At 38.9% G+C, this 27,109-nt stretch overlaps 1 protein-coding gene across 8 annotated transcripts in view; it reads left to right on the top strand.

Annotated features, from left to right (window-relative positions):
* Positions 1–204: 204 nt before the first annotated feature.
* Positions 205–27,109, top strand: part of CYLD (CYLD lysine 63 deubiquitinase) — a 58,112-nt gene continuing 31,207 nt past the window's right edge. The window contains exons 1-5 of one of the 8 annotated variants that reach the window (XM_047788950.1): positions 215–350; positions 899–979; positions 8,100–8,751; positions 10,800–11,102; positions 13,499–13,604. In XM_047788950.1, coding sequence (XP_047644906.1) covers positions 8,248–8,751; positions 10,800–11,102; positions 13,499–13,604 — 913 coding nt within the window. In that variant the 5' untranslated portion in view covers positions 215–350; positions 899–979; positions 8,100–8,247. Of the gene's footprint in view, positions 351–898; positions 980–8,099; positions 8,752–10,799; positions 11,103–13,498; positions 13,605–27,109 lie in introns of all 8 variants that reach the window. The other 7 variants (XM_047788949.1, XM_047788948.1, XM_047788955.1 and 4 more) reach the window with 7 other exon arrangements.

Raw genomic sequence — 27,109 nt, 5'->3', positions numbered from 1 at the left:
CCTTTGGCTCCACCGAGCTTGACCGAGCGGAAAGTCCCTTCAGTCCGCTCCGGGCTGGCAGCCATTGGAGGAAGGTCTGTCACAGGGAGGCCCAATCAGAGCGTGCGCAGGAACATAGTTCTGGCGGCGATTGGTTAGCGCGACGGTTGTCCCTACCGCCCCCGCTCCCTCCCTCCCTCCCTGGGCGGTTCGGAGGCGGGGCAGGTGGGGGCGGGCCCAGGTAGCAGGTTAGGCTGCGCGGGGCTCCGCGCGTCGGAGGTAAATACTAGGGCGGTGGGTGTGGGGCGCCAGGGCTGGTCCGGGACGCGGGCTAGCGAGGCTGGGGAAGGGGCGACGCCCCGCCACCCAAGGTGAGTGAGTGAGCCGGCGGCCGAGCGGGCGAGCGACGGGCGGCCCGGCCCCTTGGGCACCCCTCCCCGGCCTTTGGGCGCCTCGAGCTGCCGCTTCGGTCGTCGGGCCCTCGGCGCCGGCCCGTTACTTGCCCCGGCCCTTAGCAGGGCCAGGCCCGCGGGGTGCTGAGCCCACTGACGTCAGCCCGGGCTTCCCCACCACCAGGGCTTCCCCACCCCCCGGGGCCTTCCTGAGAGGGCTCCCGAGTCGTGGGACCGTGTCGTCGCCGCCGCCGGGACCTCCGGAGAAGAGAGGACTTTGGGGTGGGAGCAGCGCAGGAAACCGTCTCCCCTTGGGTCCCCCCCATTTACAGGTGGGGAAACCGAGGCACCGGCCGCTGGTCGGCTCCCGACGGCCAGGGTTGGCATCGAGAGCCTAGGCTGTAATATGTCACATCGGTGCTTTGGGGCGTATCGGTCGATCGGTTTTGGGGTGTTTGTGGCTCCCGTCCAGGAAGAGCAGTCGGGGTTCTGGCCTTCTTAATGGCGTGTTGTGCTTTTTCTTTCAGTTTCCCCCTTTCCAGGGTGAGGATGGTTTTATACAACAACCTGGAGTTTTTTAGTTGAAAGGTGCGCTCTGTTGAAGCAAGGTATTCATTCTTTTCTTTCTTTTTGTTTTTGTTTTTTCTTTATTGTCAAATTAACAGTCTGTGGGGGAAAGAGTGAGGTCTTGAGGGAAGATAGTGTTCCTGAGTTTGGTTCTCAGCCGGGTCAACTGCCCAGTTATTCGTGTACTTGGCATCTTTTCTGTTCAACCCCATGGCATTTGCATGTTTTAGGATGGTTGTCATCTTCCAGCCACCAAGCCTTTCAGTCTCTCAGCCCCCATCACTCCTGTCCCCTTCTTCTCCCCAGGGTCCCTGGAAAGTTGTGAGCTTAGCTCAGCTAAGGAGCATTCCCTGCCTTGCCTTTGCGTTCAGGTTAATAGGGATCTTGCTAAGATTGTGCCTTTTGCCACCTTTGGCTCCGGAGGAAATATCCAGGCCTTGAAAATGTGTGTTCATTCAAGTGTTGGATTTCTGCACACCCCCTCACGCCCCAAGTAGATTGAATGGCCTAAGAATTTAGCCTGCCAATTCCCTGCTGGGTGGTGGGTGGATTTGAACTAGCACAGTATTAGGAGAAAATGATTTGCTAGAAATTCTTGTTGAAGTTCCTGTACTGTGAATGTTGATAACACCCAGAACATTCTCTAATGTTCTGCTAGAAAATTTTACAATACTCTTTCGAAGAAGGCTTTTTTTGGAGGCTAACTTTTGCGAAGAGCTGATAAGACCAGGGCACTTGTTATGTAAAATAAACAACAGTAGGGCAGTGGAAACGATTTCTTGTGGTCTGGCCTGCCTAAATTGATTTTGTTTAAGGAAGTCTTTAACAGGAGAGACAAGAGTAATTATCCAGTTCATCACACTATTAGTGTTTTGTTCTTGATTTTCAGTGTGATCTTATAGGCATCAGACATGGTGTGAGACTCTGGGAAACGCAGTTTCAAGTGAACCTCAAAACGAGTTGTTTTCATAAATGTATAAATTTTCCTCAGTAAAGTGGTATAAAGATTGACCATCACTTCAGTGAGCCAGAGAATTAGAATTAGTGTTTATCTAGGGAATTAGGTAAAAATCATTAAATCCTCTCAACTCCTGTAAGTCTTCTCTCCTTTTTTTTTTTTTTTTAACCTAAAAGAAGCTTTTAATCACTTAAACAGTTAGGTCGAGGAAATGGAATTTTGCCTTTCACTGTTGTCACCTGAGTGAAGCAAGTCATTCACTGATTTTGCATGAACTGCAGGTCTGACACTGTCAGGCCCTTGTGTGGGCGGTGGAAATACAAAGATGAAGGACTTTTCGAATTTACAGTTGAGAAGTGTTGGTATGAGGAAAATGAAAACTGACGGTGTCTTTTCTGGTTGTGGAATCTCTGCTGTTTAGGAATATAAACACTTGAAAGTGAGAGATGTTCTTTCCTAAAATGGTAATAATTCCAGCAATCTGGAGGCATTTGGAAAAAGCCCTATCTTCTTTAGCATTCACGCTGACCTTCTCACCTCTTTGCCATCTATAACGATGGCAGCTTTTTAGTGTTGTAATTTTTATTCTGATTTACATAGCTTCCTGTGGTTTTTTTTTTTTAACAAGTCGGGATATCTCAGGGGATGCAAAATGTCATTCAACTGCATCTGGTTTTGTTTTCTCGAGTGATGTTCTTTGAACAATAACCCGATAACTTGAGCATCACCGTGACATTGTATCTTCCGGATAAGTTAACCTTTGTCAATTTTATGTAGCTAATGGTGTTCATTTGTACCAAATATTATCTTATAGAACTAAGTTGGACCTTTAATTTTTTTTGCACAGAACTTATTTCTTTTCTTTGTGCTCATAGGAAGCTGACATTCGTGTCTTCTCACCCTCGTCTTGGTTTAGTGACTTTATTTTAATACAATTAAATTTTCCTTTACTCAGAATCCAGATAACGACAACAAGCTTAGATTCCTAGATCTGTTTTCAAATCTGTGTGACCTTCATCTCAAATATTGTTAAAAAAAAAAAAAAAGATCTGTTTAGTACGGTTTTAGGGTTAAAAATGTTATGGTATTTTCTGGTGTGAAATAAGTACTGTGGTATTTAGTGCTTTTAGATAAAAGTACTTTAGTACTTTTAGATAAATCATTTGTGATACATTTGCACTCAGTGTGAAGTACAGTATATTGTTAGAGGTCATTTTTAAACAGACCTGGAAAGTAGTAACAGAACACAAGTGAGAGCAGCCGTCATATCTTAAATCATATGTATTTTTCAGCGTCTCACATTGTGCTGAGTGCCTAAAAATACCAAACTAACAAGCCTTCTTGGTTGTTAAAGAGCTCATTGACAACATGATGTAAGTCTTTCCTACTTGGTCTTGAGTCAATTTTTGGTGCTTGGGGTTCTTTTTTTTTTTTTTTTTTTCCGCTTTTTTTAGGAGTATGCTTATGGCATATGGAAGTTCCCAGGCTAGGGGTCGAATCAGAGCTACTGCTGCCAGCCTACACCACAGCTCCTGGCAATGCTGGATCCTTAACCCACTGAGGGAGGCCAGGGAATCCTCCTGAATACTAGTTGTGCTCCTTACCCCTGAGCCACAATAGGAACTTCCTGCTTGGGTTTCTTAAGACTTAAAAGATTTAACTGTTGGGCATATCCCACTGAGAGAAGAATGTTGGCATTATATTCATTCCTATAGTGGGAGGAAAGTTGCTATTAGTGTATTTTGCTGTAGTGTGAGCTGATTGAGATATTAATGATCATTAAATTTGTTGTCTTATAAACCTCTGGTAGAGCCATAAAGTTCCCCATGCAACTTGCTCTATCAGTTGCAATGAGGAGAATCAATTTTTAATATGGTATTCCAAATCTATTCTTTTTTATTTTCATTTTTTCTTTTTTAATGTATTCTTTCCAAAAGAGGAAAGACCACATCCTTTTTATTTTTGGATAATGCTTTTTAAATATTTTGTAACTTTTGCTTTGGCTGTTCTAGTTGTCTAACATGACCTATCCTGTTAATGAGTTTAAGCTCACTCCTACTTGTGCTAAGGCAAGTTAGAAAAAAGTTACTGCTCCTTATGTAGTTCACTTTAAAATACAATTCTTAAATAACTTATTTTTTTATTTTTATTTTTTTGTCTTTTGCCATTTCTTGGGCCGCTTCTGCAGCATATGGAGGTTCCCAGGCTAGGGGTCGAATCGGAGCTGTGGCCACCGGCCTTCACCAGAGCCACAGCAACGCAGGATCCGAGCTACATCTGCGATCAACACCACAGCTCACGGCAACGCCGAATCGTTAACCCGCTGAGCAAGGCCAGGGATCGAACCCGCAACCTCATCGTTCCTAGTCGGATTCGTTAGCCACTGAGCCACGACAGGAACTCCAACTTATTTTATCTATTTATTTATTTTTGTCCTTTTAGGGCCGCACCAGCGGCATGTGGAGGTTCCCAGGCTAGGGGTCTAATTAGAGCTACAGCTGCCAGCCTACACCACAGCCACAGCAACGCCAGATCTGAGCTGTGTCTGGACCTACACCACAGCTCAGGGCAATGCCAGATCCTCTCAACACACTGTGTGAGGCCAGGGATCGAACCCGCAACCTCATGGTTCCTAGTCGGGTTTGTTTCCGCTATGCCAGGACAGGAACTCCTTAAATAACTTATTAAATTGCCCCCAACTTTTATAAACTAAAGTGGTTATATCATATTTTGCTGTGGACCATCTCCTACATGATTTGCAAAAAACCACTTTTGTAATTAAATTCATTTAAAATAGCATGTCCTAATGCCTTACATATTATAATTTAGTTTTGTCTTGGTAATATTCCGTTAGCACTGGTTTTTATTTTAATTTTTGATGTGGATGGTCAAGCTAGAGAACCAATAGCACAGGAGTTGCTGGCAGGTAATTATTAAGATTCAGGGAATTTGTTAATATTTGAAGATATAATTTGTAGGAATTAAACATTTTTCTTTTCAAAATAGAATTGCCATACTTGAAAAACAGTTCTTGGCCAAAAGTATTTAAATATGTTTTAAAGAGAACAGGAGTTCCCGTCCTGGCTTAGTGGTAATGAACCCGACTAGTATCCATGAGGTCTCAGGTTTGATCCCTGGCCTTGCTCAGTGGGTTAAGGATTTGGCATTGCTGCCTGCAGCTACAGCTCTGATTCAGCCCCTAGCCTGGGACCCTCCATATGCGGAGGGTGTGGCCCTAAAAAGAGAACCAAAAAATAAATAAATAAAGAGAACAAAACACCTTCACTTGTTTAGGAGTTGCTTTTTTTCTTTTTTTAAGGACCGCACCTGCAGTATGTGGAAGTTCCCAGGCTAGGGGTCGAATTGGAGCTACAACTGCCGGCCTACATCACAGCCATACAGCAACGCCAGATCCGAGCTGTGTCTGTGACCTACGCCACAGCTCACGGCAATGCTGGATCCTTAGCCCACTGAGCGAGGCCAGGGATCAAACTCACGTCCTCATGGATACTACTAGTTGGGTTCGTTACCACTGAGCCACAATGGGAACTCCTAGGAGTTGCTTTTTGGCTATTTCATCCTTCTGGGAGCAACCAAAATAATGTCCGTGCAATAAGGCCTAATGGTACTCCTAAAAGACCCATTCAGAAGTTATGTACTCCTCTTTTTATTGTTTTTTTGTTTGTTTGTTTGTTTTTCTAACAAACATATTTTATCCCCTGGCTTCTCAGAACTGATTAGAAGTAGTAAGTTGGAAAGCAGAAAGGCCGTAAAAGAAGTCAAATGCCTGTTACAGGAAACCACAGGAAATGGCTGATGGAAAGGGAAAACTATAGTCTATATGTCTATGGAAGGCAGACGCAGGAACTCAGAAAGCACACATGTAAAGCCTCTTACCAAAGTAACAGACATCTTTGCATTCGGAAGGTCATATGTAATCATTTCTATTTGAGTTGATGATTCAATGATCAAGGTAAAAATGAGGCTGTTTCCTTGTTGAGAAATGCTGACATTTAGGAAGTATTTTGGTCAGCCATAACAAATACTTCCTTTGGGGATTTTTCAAGGAATAGAGCCAAATTAAGGTTTGGGTTGCCATTTGGGTAGCCTTCATAAGGGGTTTTGTTTATCTGCTGCCAAGATAGGAGTTCCCACAGGTGTCTTATGTAAGTGGCAAATATAAATTGATCCTGTTGCTGCCGAAGTAGACAGTGCCCTCAAGTGGAAATAAGACAAACGCGTTATAAAAAAAAGAGAAAAAGTATAGAGAGAGAACCACTTCATGCTGCCCGTGCCCACTAAATACTGTGCATATATTTCAGTACTGTTGGTTTGAGGTGGTGCCACGCCCCTTATCCTGTCTTGGGTAATCTTCATGTCTCATTCTGGCTTGGAAAGGCACAGACTTTAAAAAATGCTATCTTGGAGTTCCTGTCGTGGCACAGCAGAAATGAATCCGACTAGGAACCATGAGGTTGCATGTTGGATCCCTGGCCTCGCTTAGTGGGTTAAGGATCTGGTGTTGCTGTGAGCTATGGTGTAGATCGCAAACATGGCTTGGATCCTGTGTTGCTGTGGCCGGCAGCTATGGCTCCGATTAGACCCCTAGCCTGGGAACCTCCATACGCTGCCAGTGTGGCCTTAAAAAGCAAAAAAAAAAAAAAAAAAGCTATCTTTTTAGAGAACCTCATTATCTGCCAATGTGTTCTAAAATGTTATTCTGTGTATAGATTTGCCACATTACGTATTTAATCATTAAGTTAAGTGATTAAACTTAAAATTTGGCTCTTTAGTTTTAGGAGTATTTATAGGAGTATTTATTTTTTAATAACAAGAATAAAATAGGTAAATATGATAGTGCTATCATCTGCTGCTGTTACCCAGAATAATGGAAATGGATCTCTCTACCTCAAAGAGGGTGGAATAAGTGCCGTATTAAGAAACCAGATAGGCTCTTCATGTAACAGAGCATACGTAAGAGCTGTTGTTTTCAGTAAGATAATTAATTAACTTGATGAATTAAAGTAACTTGAATTGATGGAATTGTATAGTTTTAAACCAGTGATTCAGGTAGGGTTACAAAAGGGTATTTTAATTGTGAAAGATTAGTATTCTTGTAAACATTTTAAATGAACATTTGCAACTGAAAAAGAAATAATCTTTTGTGTATTCCTTTCTAGTATACATAGTTGAAATTGTGGCATTTGATACTGTATTGCAGTTCCATTGTTTTTTTTTTTTTCTTTTCTTTAGGGCTGCAGGTGCAGCATATGGAAGTTGCCAGGCTAGGGTTCGAATCGGAGCTGCATCTGCTGGCCTAAATCTGAGCTGTGTCTGTGACCTATACCATGGCTCACAGCAACACCAGATCCTTAACCCACTGAGCAAGGCCAGGGATTGAACTTGCATTCTCGTGGATACTAGTCGGATTTGTTTCCACTGAGCCGCAATAGGAACTCCAGTTCTATTTTTTTGTAGTCCATGTTTTGATGGCTACAAATTGATTTTTAAGATATCTTTAATATAATCAGATTTATAAGATCTGATATTTAGGATTGAGAAAAATTAAATGATAGCTGTGATTAATATGATTAACATTTGCCTGTCTAAGGACAAAATATACAAGATTAAGGACATGAAACTGAGTTAGATGAAATGTTCAGTTATCAAAATATGGCACACAGATAAATGAATTATGGCTGAACTTTCAGAATGTGATTTTATGATATTTTTATTGTTAAAAATGTTCAATATAATAGTTATGATGGATGATTTTTTGGCTAAACCACGCGTACAGAAACAATACCTTTCTAATTTGTGCATTTTGCCCCAATACAGCAGCTTATTCATTAGACAGGATCTATTAAAAATTCTACTTTTTGAAGTTTAAAAATGTCAATATATATATATGTATATGTATTGTTATCTTTTACCAGAATTTGAGTTCATAAATTTCAGTGCCTTGGAAACAAACATACTGTATTATCTTTGGAGGTAATTTACAGTTGAATCTCCTTAACTGAATATGTAAGATTACAGCAGATACAAGTAATATTGTGTGTCTTTTAACCTTTTAAGGTATTTTTGGAAGTATGTCACTAGTGTGTGTGTGTTTTATTAGTAGAAAGAATTTAAAAAGTCTTTAACCTTGATTTTAGCTCCTGTTGAGTGAAGTGTAAAGGTTCTTTTTGCTTGTCCTGCAGGCATTTTGATTTGCTGTTTTTTTACAGCATGGACACCAAATTGCTAAAAACATGCTTTGGGGCCGCCTGTGAATTTACCTTTTGCGGTTTTGCTACACACTTAGTAGTTCCCTTTCTTTTGAGTTAATGTTCTGGAGTTAATATCACAATGAGTTCGGGCTTATGGAGCCAAGAAAAAGTTACTTCACCCTACTGGGAAGAGCGGATTTTTTATTTGCTTCTTCAAGAATGCAGTGTTACAGACAAACAAACGCAAAAGCTCCTTAAAGTACCAAAGGGGAGTATAGGACAGTATATCCAAGACCGTTCTCTGGGGCATTCGAGGATTCCTTCTGCAAAAGGCAAGAAAAGTCAGATTGGATTAAAAATTTTAGAGCCACCACATGCAGTTCTGTTTGTTGATGAAAAGGATATTGTAGAAATAAATGAAAAATTCACAGAGTTACTTTTGGCAATTACCAATTGTGAAGAGAGGTTCAGCCTGTTTAAAAACAGAAACAGACTCAGTAAAGGCCTCCAAATAGATGTGGGCTGCCCTGTGAAAGTCCAGCTGAGATCTGGGGAAGAGAAATTTCCTGGAGTTGTGCGCTTCAGAGGACCCTTATTAGCAGAGAGGACAGTATCGGGAATATTCTTTGGAGTAGAATTACTGGTAAGTTTGATTACACCATTTTAGTGGGCACTGTGTGTGTTTATATGGGTCTGTGTGTGCATATATGTATTTTTTCCCTTTTTACTCATTTTTTAAATTTAATTTTATTGAAGTAAGTTGATTTACAATGTTGTGATGATTTCTGCTGTACAGCAAAGTGATTCAGCCATACATATACACATATCCGCTCCCACGTAGGTTATCACAGAACAGTGAATAGATTTCCCTGTGCTATACAGCAGGTCCCTGTTGACCGTCCACTGCATCTACAAAAAAATGTGCATTTGCCCATCCTCCCATGCATCCCTCCTCCCACCCCACCCTTTCCCTTTGGTAACCATAAATTTGTTTCCAAAGTCATGTGAGTCTGTTTTTGTTCTATAAATAAATTCATTTCTATCATTTTTAAAAACTCCACATGTAAGTGATTCTGTATGGTATTTGTCTTTCTCTATCAAACTTACTTCACTTAGTATGATAATCTTTAGGTCCACCCATGTTGCCGCAAATGGCATTTTTTCATTCTTTTTTATGGCCGAGTAATATTCCATTGTATATATGTACCACATCTTCTTCATCCATTCCTCTGTCGATGGGCATTTAGGTTGCTCCTATGTCTTGGCTATTGTAAATATGGTTGCAATGAACTATGATGTGCATGCATGTTTTCAAATTATAGTTTGCTCCAAATATATGCCTAGGAGTGGGATTTCTGGATCATATGGTTGTTCTAGTTTTAGTTTTTTGAGGAACCTCCATACTGTTTTCCATAGCAGTTGTACCAATTTACATTCTGAACAGTGTAGGAGGGTTCTTTTCTCTATGCCCTCTCCAGCATTTATTGTTTGATGGCCATTCTGACTTTTTTCCCCTTTTAAATACAAAATACATTTTCCAAGAAATCTTCTGTAATTTTTAATATTAATAATCCTAAGATTTACTTTCTAATGGTAAAATGAGATGATGCAAAAATTTTGCATTGAAAACTTTTAAAACTATCTACTACAGTAGGAAATAATGCAAAATAGATCATGTACTTACTGAAGATTTTCATGTCTTAGAAATTTTAACATTGAATGTTAAAAATGAACTCTACCAGAGTTCCCTGGTGGTCTAGAGGTAAAGGATCCAGTGTTGTCACTGCCGTGGTGCGGGTTCTATCCCTGGCCTGGGAATTTCCACATGCCTTGGGTATGTGGCCCCCAAAAAGAACTCTACCAATTGTAAATGAGTTAATCACTTAACAAAATTATTAATTTTCCAGGGACATTATCATCCTGTACACAGTTTTTCTTAATGTGTACTATTAAGTAATGAAATTTTCAACTTGCTGATAGTTGTCCTTGATAATATACATGAAAATCATCTTGCAATTTGTTTCTACTGAAAAAAGAAGCATGAACTCTGTGATATGTTTCCAAAATTAATATCAGTTTTCAGGAACTTAAATGTCACTTACATTTTGGCATTTTTGCAAATAGAATTTCATGCCTTGTTTGCTTTTTGATTTAATTTTTAAAGCAGCAATTGTAAAAACAATTGGAGGGTTGAGTCTCAGCTATGCCATTTACTAGCAGGGTTACCAGATTATTTAACCAAGCTCCTTGTCTAAATCTGCTTCTTCATCTGTAAAATAGTATTATTAGTACACAACTTGCAGTGTTTTTATGATACATTGCTTCAGGATATAGTATGGTGGCTGGCACATAGTTGGCACTCAATAAATGAAGCTATCATTAGTGTTATGTTAAATAAATCTTTTTTTAATGACACAATTTTTTGTTAAAATAACAATGTAGAATCCAGCCCAGCTCTCTCACAGTAGAGTTATGACTTGAAATTGTCTAGGAATTTATTTCAGCCTCAGATACAGTTTCTTCCTTATTTTTTAAACACCCTAAATTCAACAGCAGCTGCTAATAATTATGTTCCTTATATGTCATTTAGAATTTTTCTCTGAAGTCCCCAGAGTGGATCTCTTTTCTCAAGAGCTCATCTTTCTCTGTCTATCTGTTGGTCATTTTTTTTTCCTTTTATTTCAAAACTAGGAAGAAGGTCGTGGCCAAGGTTTCACTGATGGGATATATCAAGGGAAGCAGCTTTTTCAGTGCGATGAAGATTGTGGAGTATTTGTTGCGTTGGACAAGCTAGAAATCATAGACGACGATGACCCTGGACTGGAGAGTGATTTTGCAGGGCCAGTGGACACAATGCAGGTTGAACTTCCCCCTCTGGAAATAAACTCCAGAGTTTCTTTGAAGCTTGGAGAAACTATAGAATCTGGAACGGTTATCTTCTGTGATGTTTTGCCAGGCAAAGAAAGCTTAGGATATTTTGTTGGTGTGGATATGGTAAGAAACTTTTGGATGATAATATCTTTGTGACTGTATCTGTTAGTTTTATGACCAGTCTAGGTACAAACTAAACATTTGGGATATTTAAAATGGACTAATTTGTAGTAATTGAAAGAACAGGTTCTAATTTATCTTCGGTATAAAGGAAGAGTGATATGAGACAGGAGTCTAGCTGTAAAATTACACTTCCTGATTTTTCCAGTTGGAATAAATTGGAATAACGTTTTCAATCTTTAAATTTGCTCTGTGATGGCTGACCAATAAGCAGAAGAAAACCCCGCCCAAATATATCACGTGATACCTTATTTTTCTTTGTTTTTAAAAGGATTTTTTTTTTTTGGAATCTGTTTCTCTTTTTATAATACGTTGTCGGATTTTATTGGCTGATCTGATTTTAATGAGTCGTGTGTAAAAATCATTTACAGAGAAGCACATTCCTTTAGCGGAAAAGACAATTCGAATGTTTTCTTAGGATGTAAGTCACTCAACAGATTTTATATGGTGGTAAAATACATGTGACATAAAACTGACCATTTTACACCTTTCGAAGGGGACAGTGCAGACACTGAGCACATTTGCATTGCGGTGCATCCATCACCCCTTTCATCTCCAGAACTTTTACTTCACCCCAAACTGAAGCCCTGTACCCACCAAGCAGTAATGCTCCATCACTCACTCCTCTCAGCCAGTGTCCTGCTTCCTGTGTCTGTGCATTTGCTGATTCTAGGTGCCGCATAGATGTGGAATCGTACAGTCCTTGTCTGTTCATTTGTGTCACTCATTTTTAATGTGACCTATGGTCATATTTGTTAATAATGGATACATCCCCATAGGGCAGATTGAGCAGTACCCGTGGGATTAAGATGAGGAGGAGAACAAGGCTTGAGCCCATGGTAATCATAGACTGAAAACTGGACAGGATTCTGTTAGGTATAATGAAGGAAATTCGTAGGGAATTATTAAAGACTCGGATGAGGGAGGATGTGAGTAATAGACTCTTGAAGTTTTCAGTGATCACCCAGGCACACTTTTTGATAGGATATGCTTGTTCTCGCCTAAGTTTCTCTTCCCCTGTGCTTGGAAATTCTAGGAAATTCTATTTGATATCCATTCATTAGACAAACATTACTGGGTCATTTAGATAGGCATTTATAGCGCATCTACCATGCGTAAGAGTTAGAGCCAGAGTAAAACATGTGAGGCCCCGGGATAGCTAGAAATAGAGAATATTTAAATATTCTTTAGATGTTCAGAATTTGTTCAGAGAAGAGGCTGTGGGCTGGTGGGAGGGAGGGTTGGCAAAAGGGCTCTTGGTTACTGGGGTTAGTTTCCTGCGGCTTTGGGTCATTTGGGCCTCAAACTTGGCAAAAGCCCTTTAGGCCGTCCCCTCCTTAGTTGTGGGAGCATCTTGTTTACTTGGGGTGGGTGGCCTTGAGGTTACACCGCCAGTGTCTCCCCCTGCCTCTGTCTGTCCTCCAGCTGGCCGGTGCAAGCATTCATTCCAAACCCCTCTAGCGCACTCCTTGCAAGGAAAGTTCTGGCAAAGGCGATCGTCTTCATCTCCTCTTTCCAGTGACACTCGAACGTTTTGTGCGTTGGCGCTCAGGGCAGTCGTCTGAGTGGGCCGTCTCTTCGTCTCACTCCACGAACAGCACTGTACAAGTGGGTGCTGCTTTGGAAAATAGAATAATTAATATAAACCTCTCCATTTTGGAGGCAATTCTTAATTCTTCTTCTTCTTCTTCTTCTTTTTTTTTTTTTGGCTTTATAAAGCTGCCCCCGTGGCATATGGAAGTTCCCAGGCTAGGGGTCTACTTGGAGCTGTAGCTGCCAGCCTACACCACAGCCACGGCAACTCGGGATCCAAGCCGCATCTTCGACCTACACCATAGCTCATGGCAACGATGGATCCTTAACCCACTGAGCAAGGCCAGGGATTGAACCCACGTCCTCAGGTTTGTTAACTGCTGAGCCATGATGGGAACTCCTTGGAGGCAATTCTTGCATACCCATAACATGACAAAAGAACAATTGAAAAAAAAAAAAAAAGACTTTCTGTCTACACAAAGGCACAGAGGAGTTCAACTTGAGGGTTTAAGTGCACAGGGAATGGAAAGGAGTGATTAGAACAAACTAGGGTTAATTAGGGGCAGATTTCTGCACAAAACTGTATGGTTAATACATCTTTCTTTGCAAATGGATGTGATTATATAGGCTAGTACTTATTGTTCAGTAAAGTATGACAAATACTTTTAATCCCTTGCTCATCTGTGGGTTTACTGTGACTTAACTATTCTTAGATCTCATTTTTTTGAGGATCCCTTTATGGACAAAAAAGACTTTTCATATTTATATTTTATTGAGGGTTTTAAAGTTTATTATTTAATTTCTAGGATAATCCTATTGGCAACTGGGATGGAAGATTTGATGGAGTACAGCTTTGTAGTTTTGCAAGTGTTGAAAGTACAATTCTCTTGCATATCAATGATATCATCCCAGGTATGTTTCCTTTGTGTTTTATATATTATTAAGGCAGAGCTTCTAAGACCTAATATTTAGTCATGCAAATGTAAGCATAAGCTTCAGGATGTGTTTTTGAAACTTGACTTTTAAGTTATGGATTTGTTATTAAATGGAATATCCTTTCTTACCCCCAGATGAAAACCACTCTTAAAGATTTTTATTTCTAAAAGTATGTGGATGTGCGGCAGCATTTATTCGTTATTATCATTCACTTTTTCATTACCTGCCTATTCTAAGAGGGTTCGAAAGAAAAAAGAGTCCTTTCTGATGATTAGAAGGATCAGAAAATGTAAGCTCAGTGGTAATGAGCCTGACTAGCATCCATGAGGATTCGGGTTCAATCCCTGGCCCCGCTCAGTGGGTTAAAAGATCCCGAGTTGCTGTGAGCTGTGGTGTAGGTGGAAGATGCAGCTCGGATCTGGCATTGTTGTGGCTGTGGTGTAGGCCAGCAGCTGTAGCTTGGATTTGACCCCTAGCCTGGGAACCTCCATATGCAAGTGCAGCCCTAAAAAGCAAAAATAAATAAATAAATAAGATCAGAAAATGTAATAAACTGTTACCTGTTTGAGTGAGAGTCTAGTTTAAACTAGAAGCCTTTAAAGTAGAAGCTGGTCCTCTAATATGATCTCATATACTGAGGAGAGGATTCTTGCCCTACGAGATGCCCTATGAGATCCCTTCCAGGTTTGAGGAGGTGTAACTGAACAGGCTTCATGACTTTGTAGTCCGAAATAGATCACCCGTTTTTACATCTTAAAAGTAATCTTAAGCAACCTTTTATTTTACCTCAAACAAGTAGCACCTACTGGCTGCTGTCAACTGATGGATAAGTTTCTATCGGTAGCAAGGTCAACATCAATGTCCCTTTGTTCTTAGTAGAATTCTAGTTATAAGCTAGTCTGTTGGTAATACGTTAATTGTGAAACAGGGAGCAGAGGCAGTCAGTGGTGGCAATTCTTATTGCGCATTATGCAATTATGAATACATTGTCAGAAAGCCTGCATTCATTAGCCACAAATTATGAATCCCTTAAGCAGATGACTTCTGCATTATTGACAAACTTAGAAGGGAGGTCTTTTTTTTTTTTTTTTTTTGTCTTTTTAGGGCTGCACCTGCAGCATATGGAGGTTCCCAGGCTAGGGGTCTAATTGGAGCTGTAGTTGCCGGCCTATGCCACCACCACAGCAACGCGGGATCCAAGCTGCGTCTGCGACCTACACCACAGCTGACGGCAACGCCGGATTGTTAATCCACTGAACAAGGCCAGGGATTGAACCTGCAACCTCATGGTTCCTAGACGGATTCATTAACCACTGAGCCACAACAGGAGCTTCAGAAGGTAGGTCTTAATAATCCCCATTTCGGTGATAAAAACTGGGCTTGTGGGGTAAGATTGACTAGGATCAAGTAGGATCTTCCTTGTTTCAGGTAGAGCCAGAATCGGAATCCAGACTTGTCTAGTTGTCAAGCTCTGCCCTTTTCAGTACCTTCTCACCCCCAGTCCTCTGTGAAGACTTAGGGTCTGAAGACTGCGTAGAAGAACAGACTTCTCAGCCTCACTTGTATACTTGGGAATATTGTTTCCATGGAGATGTATTTTGTCTCTAATTCTATAAAAGCTGAATTCTGCTATAGCAAGGATCACAGCTGAACAAAGTTTTTTTTTTTTTTTTTTTTTGCTTCCAGTGTTACTTTGTTATTGCTGGTTTTGACACGGAGCACTTTTGAGTTCCCACAAGTCATTACAGGTCCTCAGTTTCTTTTTTTGCAAAAACGAAGGGGCTAATACCAGATGATCCTTGAGATTTCCTCCTAGCCTGCACTCTTTGCCCTTTGGTTTCCCTCTTGGCTTGGCAAGTAGTGAATGCTTGTTTTGCTGAGTTACGAAATGCTTTCTACTTTAGCTTTTAGCCTGACAGCAAGAGTACATTAATCTACTTGGCGGTATGGGATTCAAATGATAGCTTAATTTCAGTTTTGCTTTGTAAAAGTCTGACATACTTGGTTTTCCTTGATTCCTTTAATTTATTACAAATTGGATTCTTAGCTCTTTCTTTGCCTCCCTTTGGAATAAATGGTTTACATTTGGAGAAAGTGCTTGATATTTTATTTGATACAGGTACTTGATATATATTTTGATAATATTTAGTTTACCTTTTCATGCCTGCTTATGAAAAAACACAATCTATAATCTTATAAATCAAAATACTTTTTTTTTTGTCTTTTTAGGGCTGCACCTGCAGCATATGGAAGTTCCCAGGCTAGGGGTAGAATTGGAGCTTCAGCTGCTGGCCTACACCACAGCTACAGCAACTCAGGATCCAAGATGCAACTGTGGCCTACACCACAGATCATGGCAACGCCAGATCTTTAACCCACTGAGCAAGTCCAGGCATCGAACTCACGTCCTCATGGATAGTGGTTAGATTTGTTACCATTGAGCCATGTCAGGAACTCCCCAAAATATGTATCAGTGTTACAGCAAGTGCTTATTGTTTAAAGAGCAGTTTTGTAAAAAGTGTGTTATCAAATACTACGAAACTCTTACTCAGGTTTCTCTTAGATGCTGAGAGTATAATAGGAAGCAAAACAGGTAAAAATTCTTCCCACATGGAGCTTTTATTCTAGTGAGTGAGGACAGACAATAAGACAGATGGCGATTGCATGGAGAATGATATGAAGGTAAGGAGAAGGGGAGTTCTGAGAGATGAGGGGTGAGGCTTTCTACTTTCTATGGGGTAGTCCCAGTGAGCCTCTCTAGTGTGATGACATCTATGCTCTTGACATGAAGGAGATTTGAAAGCTTGGCCAGCTTAAGGAATAGCAAGGGTTCCTTGTGGCTTGAATGAGGGAGAATAATAGAGTGGCGAGAGCTGTGCCATGCAGGGCCCAGTGGGCTGGTTTATGGATTCTTTGCTTTACTCTGAGGGACAAGGGGGGCTAAGGTGGGTTTTGGGTGAAGGACAACCTACCCTAGCTTACATTTGAGAATGATCCCTCTGTCTGGGTGTTAGAAGGAGGAAGCAGGGAGATCAGGAGGAGGACTGTTGGATTTAGCTGTGTGAGAGATAGAGGGTGGTGGCTTGGATTGGGGTGATATCTTGGGGTGGTGTATGAGATATTGTTTAGTTGAGCCTGTTTTTTTTTTTTTTTTTGTCTTTTCTAGGGCCGCTCCCATGGCATATGGAGGTTCCCAGGCTAGGGGTCTAATTGGAGCTGTAGCCACTGGTCTATACCAGAGCCACAGCAACACGGGATCCGAGCTGCATCTGTGACCTACACCACAGCTCACGGCAACGCCGGATCCTTAACCCACTGAGCAAGGCCAGGGATCAAACCCGTAACTTCATGGTTCCTAGTCGGATTCGTTAACCCCTACGCCACAACGGGAACTCCGAGTTGAGCCTGTTTTTAAACTTATTATAAAGAGAATCATAGGTGGTATTCTTTAATTATCCTGTTGAAGGTGTATTTTGAGCTTCTTTCCTGCGGATGAAGTACTACTATTTGCCCTCACTGCTTCATATTATATTTCATTGTATGAATATTTCATGATTTAATAACCTGTTCTGACGTTAATGGGTGTTTGGATTTCGGGTATTTCCATATCCTCTTCAACATTTCATACTGATGAAAATTTTTGCCAATCTGGTGCCTGAGAAATGGTATCTCAAGGTGGTTTTAATTGGTAGTTCCCTGATAATAAGTAGAGTTGAATAACTTTTCATATGTTTATGGATCATTTGTTTCTTCTGTTAAATACCTATTCGTGGTGTCTTTGCTCAGTTTTCTGATAATTTGTTTATTATCTTTTGAGTTCTTTAACATTTTAATAAAATATTCTTTTATCATTTTATTATGAAATTTCAAACATATAGAAAAGTTGAAAGAATTTTATACTGAACATTCCTATTCCTACCACTAGATTCTACAGTTAGTGTTTTTGTACTTGCTTTATCATATAATCATACATCCTTCTTCCATGCGCTAATCCAGCTTTTTTTTTTTTTTTAAAGCCATTTCAACATAGGTTATAAGTATCAGTACACTTCCTCCTAAATATTTCAGCATGCACAGGAGTTCCTGTTGTGGCACAGAGGAAACGAATCCAACTAGTATCCATGAGGATGCGATTTCAATCCCTGGCCTCGCTCAGTGGGCTGGGGATCCGGTGTTGCCATGAGCTGTGGTGTAGGTCGCAGATGTGGCTTGGATCCTGCGTTGCCATAGCTGTGGTGTAGACCTGTGGCTACAGCTCCAATTCGATCCCTAGCCTGGGAACTTCCATATGCCACAGCTGCGGCCCTAAAAAAAGCCAAAAAAAAAAAAGCAAAAAAATTAATCAGCATGCATATAATTAACTAGAGATAAGTATTTAGGGTTTTTTTTTTCCTTTTGAGATAAAAGACATGTGTGTCATGAAATACGTATTACATCATTTGAGTTTTGACCAATGCAAATACCCTTGAGTTTAGTAACTATCAAGTTAACCAAATAATTTTTGATAAGAAATGTATTCACAGATCTCGAATCAAAATCACGAAACAGTGTGGTAGGGTATCTTGTTTCCCTGCCTATTTCCCCTCTGCTCCAGTCCCCCTCTCCATCCCTTGCTTCCCACTAGTAACTATTTTTGTTAGTTCCTTGTATTACTTTCCAGAGTTTCTTTATATAGCATAAACACATATTCTTTCTATTCTTTTTAAGCAAGAAGCATAGTATTTATACTATTCTGTGTGTGTTTTATTCTCTTCACTTTATATCTTGGAGTTCTTGTATATCTGAATAGAGAGGTTTTTCTCATCATTTACAGTGTGTAATTTTCCATTGTATTGTGGTTCCATAAGTTGTTGATTCTTACTGGTGGATATTTGAGTTGTCTCTAATTTTTTTTTTTTTTTACTGTTACAAATAATGCTGCAGTAACTTTGTACATATATATGTCCATATATATTTTCCGCAAGTGCTGGCTTATCTATAGAATAGATTCCCAGAAGTGGGACTGCTTGGTGAAAAGCTGCATGCATTTATATTGTTCTAGATGTTACAAAATTGCTTTCCATGGTGAATGTAACAATCGATACTCCTACCAGCAGGGCGTGAGGGTGATGTTTCTTAATAGCTTTGCCATGACAGTGTATTGTTAAATTTTTTTCCAATCTGCTAGGTAAAAGATGTATTTCAGTGTAGTTTTAATTTGCCTTTCTCTGATGAATGAGGTTGAACATCTTTTTGTATGATTAAGAGAAATTTATATTTCTGCGAACTGTTTATTCATATCTATTGTCTATTTTTTATTGGATTATTGTTGTCTTTTCCTACTAATTTTTCTTTATGTGTTTGGGTTGTAAACTCTTATGATACGAGGTGCAAATATTCCCTACTCATTTGTCCCCAGTCATTTGTCACTGGTCTTTTTTTTATTGTTTATCTGCTTGCCCTTATTTTTGAAAACTGTGGTAAAATATATATAATGAGATTGACCCTTCTAACCATTTTTAAATGTACAGTCAATGGCATTAAGTACATGTACAGTGATGTGCATTCGTCACTGCTGCTTCCAGACCACTGACCCTTTTCATAATCTCAAACAGAAACTCTATACCTATTGAGAAAGAACTCATTTCTCCCTTCCCTCAGCCCCTGGTAACTTCTGTTTTCTACTTTCCATCTGTAAATTTGCCTATTCTAGATGCCTCATAGAAGTGAAATCTGTACATGTACAATATTTGTTTTTTGTGTATAGCTTATTTCACTTAGTTTACTATCTTTTGTCTTTGCTTTAAATGATTTTTTTGTCAGGCAGGATTTTAAATGATTACATAGCTGAATTTATCACTTTTTTTCTTTCCTTTTTAAAAAGAGCCACACCTGCAGCATAAGTTCCTAGGCTATGGGTCAAATCAGAGCTGTAGCTGCAGGCCTATGCCACAGCCGCAGCAATGCAGGATCTGAGCCGTGTCTGCTCAGCTCGCAGGGATGCTGGATCCTTAATCCCACTGAGCGAGTTCAGGGATCGAACCCACATCCTCCTGGATACTAGTCAGGTTCTTAACCTGCTGAGCCACTGTGGCAACTCCCACATTTATTAATGGCATCCAGATTTTGAGTCACTCCAAAGTTGTCAAGGGATTTCTCCATGTTTCTTTCTAGCACTCGAATTTATTTCTTACATATGTATCTTTGATCCATTTTTATTTTATATGGTGTATGATATGTATCTTTGATCCATTTTTATTTTATATGGTGTATGACATAAAATAATAAATCTAATATAGTTTCCACCTCCCCAGCCCAGATAGTTAATCAGTTGTCTCAACACCATTTTTTAAAAAGCCCATCTTTTTCTTCCTCCTTTGAGAACCACTTTCCTCATTCTAAATTCCCATGTGTACTTTGGTGTATTTCTGGACTTTTTATTTTGTTTTTTCCATGCTTCAGCACCACATTATTTTTAATGATTCTTTATAAGATTTTTTATTAAGAACCCTAGTCCTGTCTCATTGCTCTTTTGAGTTTTACCTGTTATTCTGTACTGTCTTCTAAAAGTTTAGTTTCACATTTATGTCTGTAATACACCTAGATTTGATTTTGTGTAGAATATGAGGTACATGTATACCATGCTTGCTGTGTATAAATTAAGTTTCAACACATGTATATGAATTTCTTTTTGCACTCTATTCTTTGTCTACCTTAAGACCTCTAGGCCTTGGGAGTTCCTGTTGTGGCATAGCAGGTAAAGGATCTGGCATTGTCTCTGCAGCAGCTCAGGTTGCTGCTGAGGTATGGGTTTGATCCCCAGCCTGGTGCAGTGGGTTAAGGATCCAGTGTTGCTGCAGCTGTGACCTACACCACAGCTGTGCCAGGGATTCAATTCTTGGCCTGGAACTTCTGTTGCTTTGGGCAAGGCCAAACAAAGAAACAAAAACCTCTTAGCCTGGGAACTTCCATATGCCACAGGTGTGGCCATTAAAAAAAAAAATAGGTGATTTGTTACCTAGTGTCCTAGGTAGAACCTGTAGAGATAGTATTGCCTAGAATTGCTAATAGCAGGCATCTTGGTCTTGCTTCCGATCTTAACGTGAATGCTTTCATCATTTCTCTGTGAAGACTGATGTTCATCATAGGATTTTATTGTTGTAGCTGTCATTTATCAGGCTAAACAAGTTACCATCTGTTCCCCATTTTCAAAGAGTTTTATCATGAGTGGACATCGAATTTTGTTTGTTGTTTGTTTGTTCGTTTTTTAGAGCCTTACCCGAGGCATATGGAGGACCCCAGGCTAGGGGTGGAATCAAAGTTGTAGCTGCCAGCCCATGTCACAGCCACAGCAACTCGGGCTCCAGCCTGTCTGCCACCTACACTGCAGCTTCCGGTAACGCAGGATCCTTAACTGACTGAGTGAGACCAGGGATCAAACTTGCTTCCTCGTGGATCCTAGTCGGGTTTGTTAACAGCTGAGCCGTGACAGGAACTCCTGGACATTGAATTTTATCAAACTTTTTTCTCTATTGAGATAGTCCTATGTTTCTTTTCTTTTAATATGCTAATTTTATAATATTAAAATAACCTTACATTCCTGATATAAGTCCAGTTTTATCATGAGTCATACATTGTTTGGTCTAGTTTGCTAATTTTTGAATGTTTAAATTGTAGTGTATATTAGTACTTCCTTCTTTTTATACTGAATAACATCCCGTTGTGCTAACATGCCGCATTCTGTTTTTCCATTCATCTGTTGATGGGCACTTGGGTTTCCTCCATCTTTTGGCTGTGAGGTATAATGCTGCTACAGTCGTTCCTGTATGAGTTTTTGTGTGGACGTATGCTTTCATTTCTTCTGGGAGAAAGTCCATCTAGGAGTAGAATTGCTGCGTCAGGTGGTAACTCATGTTTAATCATTTATGGAGCTGCCAGACTGTTTTCCAAAGTGGCTGCACCATTTTACATGCCTACCAGCAATGCATGATGATCCCGTTAATTTGGCTTTTCCATACTAGTTGGTGTGAAGTAGTGTCTCAGATGACTGTGCATGCTGAATTTTGTTAACAATCTTATTATCTTTTATTGGAGTTCCTGTCATGGCTCAGTGGTTAACGAATCTGACTAGAAACCATGAGGTTGCAGGTTCGATCCCTGGCCTTGCTCAGTGGGTTAAGGATCCGGCGTTGCTGTGAGCTGTGGTGTAGGTCGCAGATGTGGCTCGGATCTGGCATTTCTGTGGCTGTGGTGTAGGCTGGCAGCTACAGCTCCAATTAGACCCCTAGCCTGGGAACCTCCATATGCTGCAGGTGCAGCCCTAGAAAAGACAAAAAGCCAAAACAAGCAAACAAAGAACCAATCTTATCTTTTTTCACAGTCTATCTGTAGATTACTTTTTTAGTAGCCAGTTGTTATCTTCTGCAAGTAGTAACTGTTTTTAATCTCTTCTTCCTAATCTTTGTATCTTTTATTATTAAAATATAGTTTGTAGAGGTCCCATTGTGATTCAGTGGGTTAAGAACCTGACATAGTATTCATAAGGATGCAGGTTTGATCCCTGACCTCATCTGGAGTTGCCACAAGCTACAGCATAGGTCGCAGATGTGGCTTGGATCCCATGTTACTAGGCCTCAGCTGCAGCTCCAATCTATTTATTTATTTATTTATTTATTGCCTTTTTTGCCATTTTCTTGGGCCGCTCTCGCTGCATATGGAGTTCCCAGGCTAGGGGTCCAATTGGAGCTATAGCCACTGGCCTACACCAGTGAATGGCCACATTCACGGCATGTGGAAGTTCCCGCACCAGAGACTGAATCTGAGCCTCAGCTATGCCCTGTGCCACAGCTACAGCAACACTGAATACTTTCACCCACTGCTCCTGGCCAGGGATCAAACCCACACTTCCTCAGTGACCTGGGCCACTGCAGTTGGATTCTTAACCCACAGTACCACAGCAGGAACTCCTCCTTTTTTTAAAAATTTGCGTTGCATATTTAAAAATTTTTTTACATGGTGCCTTGGAATGGGTTTGCCTCAGGAGATGGCCTGTGCCTTGGAAAATGTTGGGGTAAAATTAAAAAAAAATTTTTTTTAAATGAAAATTTTATTTTTTAAATTTTTATTTATTTATTTATTATTTATTTTTTGCCTTTTTTGCCATTTTCTTGGGCCGCTCTCGCTGCATATGGAGTTCCCAGGCTAGGGGTCCAATTGGAGCTATAGCCACTGGCCTACACCAGAGCCACAGCAACGCAGGATCCGAGCTGCGTCTGCAACCTACACCACAGCTCACGGCAACGCCGGATCATCAACCCACTGAGCAAGGGCAGGGACCGAACCCGCAACCTCATGGTTCCTAGTCGGATTCGTTAACCACTGCGCCACGACGGGAACTCCTAAATAAAAATTTTAAATACATGTGTTTAAATTAAAATTTTTTTGTTGTAGTAAAATATACATAACATAAATTTACCATCTTAACCATTTTTAAGTGAAAGTTCAGTGGTATTAAATGTATTCATAATTTTATATAACAGTCATCACCATCTACCTCTTTAACGCTTTTTATCTTGTAAAAAATCTATAGCTTCTAAGGCTACAGATTCTTGCTCTGTACCTAACTATGTACATTCTATAAAATTTGATATGTTATCATTAAATTTGAAGTATTTGTAATTTCCTTAATGATTTTTTAATGTAATGGATCTTCTGTTTTAAAATGTACTACAGAATTTTTTCAGGTGTCTCATTTTTTGTTTTTGTCATTATTAATTTTCAATTTGACTGCATATGGTTAGAGAACATGATACCAATTCTTTGATATTTGTTGAGGCTGGTTTTATGGCCTAATACGTGATCAATTTTCAGAAACGTTCTGTGTGTACTTGAAAAGAATGTTTCTTTCAATTGTAGTTGCATGGATTTCATGCATATTTTATATGTCCCTTAGATCAAGCTAATTTATTATGCTATTCAAATTTTATGTATCATTACTGAGTTTTAAATTGTGACATCTAACAGTTACTGAAAGAGGTATGTTAAAACATCCCAACATGATGGTGGATTTGTTAATTTCTTCTTCATTCTATAATTGTTTGCTTTAATTTTCAAATTATTTGCTGCAACCAAGTTTAGAATTTTTAGGTGCCTAGAATTTAGAATTGTATCTTCCAGGTGATTTGAGCACTTTCTCATTACATGATGACCGTCTCCATCTCTAGTTACACTTTTTTTGTCTTAAATCCTGTTTTGTATGATATTGATAGGTTTTCTTTTGGTTAGTACTTTCCATGTGTTTTTTTCCCATCATTTATATTTTAGTTATGTCTGATAACTGCATATGGTTGGCATTCGTTATTTCTCAATCTAGTTGGACAGTTTTTATATTTTAACTGAATTTTTTAGTCTATTATATTTATCATTACTAATAATTTGATTTATTTCTACCGTCTTGTGTGTTTTCCTGCCCTCTCCCCAGTGTGTCTTTTGGACGGAGATGTCCTCCAACTCTCCTTCTTGATTCTGTTTTCCCATTCTATCCCAATTGCTTTTTTTAAGACAACATGCAATTTTAAAAAATTTGTTCTGATGATCTCTGTCTTTTCAGTGTTGTGTTTAATCTATTAACACTTAAAATAATTATCACTGTTATGGGTTTTGAACCCAATAGTATTTTATTATCTCTTTTCCCTTTGTCCCTCTGTTTTTCACTCTTATAGTCATTTTCTACCTTTTTAGTAGATTACTTGAGAAATGTAAGGAATTATGTGTTAATTCACCCATTGGATTTTAAGCTGAATTTCATTGTAATACTGCTTTTAGTGATTTCTCCAAGGATTATAATATATATCCTCGTTTAAGTCTAGTTAGGGTTAATACTGTGCCACTTTATGTAAGATGTAGAAATCTTGTAACCATGGAAGTCTAGTTACATCTTCCCCATTCTTTATGCTATTAATTGTCATATATATTACATCTATATACTTTAAAAACTGCAAAGAAAATGTTATATTCTTTGAGGTAATCATTTACATTTTAAAGCTTTAAAAGATCTTTTTATCCACTACCATTTTCCTTCATCCTGAAGAACTTCTTGTGGTATTTGTTGAATTGAAATCTTCTAGAAATGAATTTCTCTTAGTTTTCTTTTATCTGAAAGTGCCTTTAACTTGCTTTCATATTTGAAAGTGTTTTGGGTATGTATAGAATTCTTCTCTAAGTTGGTTTTCTACTATTTTCGGGCCCCCATAGTTTCTGGTGAAAAGTCAGCAGTTTGAATCATTATGTAATGTAATATGTTGTTTTTCTCTGAGTGCTGTCAAGACTTTATATTTGGTTTACAACAGTTTAACTCTGATATATATGCCTAGCATGATTTTCTGCGTATTTATCCTGGTTGGCATTTGCTAAACTTCTTGGATTTGTGAATTTGTATTTTTTAACAAAGTAGGAAACATCTAGCCATTATTCCTTCAATTTTTTTTCTATTCCTTTTAATCCTTTGTCTTTCTGTGTTTTCAGTTAGATACATTTCCTAATTTTGATATTATTCCTTATCCTTGAGGTTCTGTTAAATTTTTTCAATTTTTCGTCCTTCTGTTCTTTAGATGATTCTGTTTGACCTTCAGTTTTATTCATTTCCCCTTCTTTTATCCCCATTGTGTTGCTTAGCATATCCAATAAATTATTTTTGTTATTACATTTTTATGTTTTTAAAAGTATTTTTAAGACTTTCCATCCAGTTCCCTTTATTTTTCTGATGAGATATTTCTCTCTTCTCCTTTACCGTAAGCATTATTTGTCTTTACTTCATTAAGCAAAATTATAATAGCCTCTTTAAAATTCTTTTTTGCCAGCTCCAACATCAGAATCATTTATGGACTGGCGTCCATTATGGTTTTCCTTTTGAGACTATCAGTTTCCTCTTTTTTTTCTGGTATGTTAAGCAATTTTGGATTATATTTTTATACTGTTTCCTTCTCCAAATTTTGAGTCTCCTCCATATGTCTATTTTTCTCTTTTTGCATTCTTTTCTTTCCTTCCTTTCTTTTTTGTTTTTCTTTTGTTTTGTCTTTTATCCTCCAGTGCCTTCAAATAGTTTTTTTTTTTTTTTTTGTATTTTGTCAAATACAAATTATTTAGGAGAAATGGTCTGGTATATGCATACTCCATCATAACAATTACATTTTTAAGCATATGTCTTATAATGTAGAGCACATTTATTCAAGAAAAAAGAGGGATTTCTCCAGGTAGTTGTGAAGGATTTTATACTTAAAATTTATTTTTTATAGTTTTTGATTGCTTGAAATACGATAGTTTCACGCTATAACTATTGTGTTTTTGTTTGTAGTTTTAGTTTTCATTTTCTTTTTGGGTTAAAACAGAACCTTTAAAGAAGGTCATTTTTGGTCTAAGCCAATAATTCTCAACCTGGGGGTGATTTTGCCCTTAGAAGACATTTTGCAGTGTCTGGGGACCTTTTTGATCATCACATCTGGGGTAGGAGTAAGTGCTCCTTGAATTTAGGGGATAGAGACAGAGATGCTTCTAAACAGCCTACAATGTAGAGAGCTGCCCTCCATAAAAAAGAACTGATCCAAAATGTCAGCATTGCTGAGACGAGACTGAGAAAGCCTGTCCTAAGCAAATTCTTGTGAATTGTGCTAATTTTATAATGTTAACTTGCCATAGTGAGAGGGAATACCTTGTAAAATCAATTTTCTTTCAGTATTTATTCTTATAGGGATAACCAATTCTGTGCTAATATTGATCCTCCAGAACCACATGGATAAATGTAATTTAACTTTTCTTACCAAATCAAATATCTCTGCGTGTTTTCTTTTTCTTTCTTCTTCCTCCCTCCCTCTCTTTTTTCCTTTTCTCTTTCTTTCTCTCTCTCCTTCCTTCTTTTTTTAATTTCTAACTGGTACTTGTGAAAACTCAAATTAGTATAACCATCCTTTTTACCCTCTTTAATTGAATTTCTCTGACTTTTGCATTTTACAACTAAATGTACTTCATTGTATTGAGTGAGCTGGGAGGATGGGGAGATCGTTAGTTTAAGAAAGAAAAAGATACCTGAAGTATGAAGTTGGCTTATGTATAATCGATTGTGTTTTTCTCAGTTTGCTGTAGAGTACAGATTTGAAATTCTCTCACCCCCTTTTTTCACACTCCAGAGCTGTATTTCTTTCTGCATACTTTTTCCATATCTCGATTTGGTTTGAAATGTTAATGATCTTGGGTTCTACATTAGCACTTATGAAGAAAAGAAAAGAAAAAGCTACCATTGCTATTTTTCATGTAATGGAATTTTATATAACCTCCCAAGGAATTCATCTTCAGTGGCATTTATCTTCAAAAGCGTTTACAGTTATATTTTATTTAAATAGCAATGTAGGATTAAAGTAATGAAAATTAATTACATGAATCTCTTGAGAATCACTTGTCAGGCAAACTTTGATCGTATAGATCAGTGGCTTTCATTGTCATTGTTACTG

The sequence above is a fragment of the Phacochoerus africanus genome, chromosome 8, assembly GCF_016906955.1.
Source record: "Phacochoerus africanus isolate WHEZ1 chromosome 8, ROS_Pafr_v1, whole genome shotgun sequence".
Classification (NCBI taxonomy): domain Eukaryota; kingdom Metazoa; phylum Chordata; class Mammalia; order Artiodactyla; family Suidae; genus Phacochoerus; species Phacochoerus africanus.
Note: the sequence above shows the minus strand (reverse complement) of the source record. Positions and strands in the feature narration are given on the sequence as shown.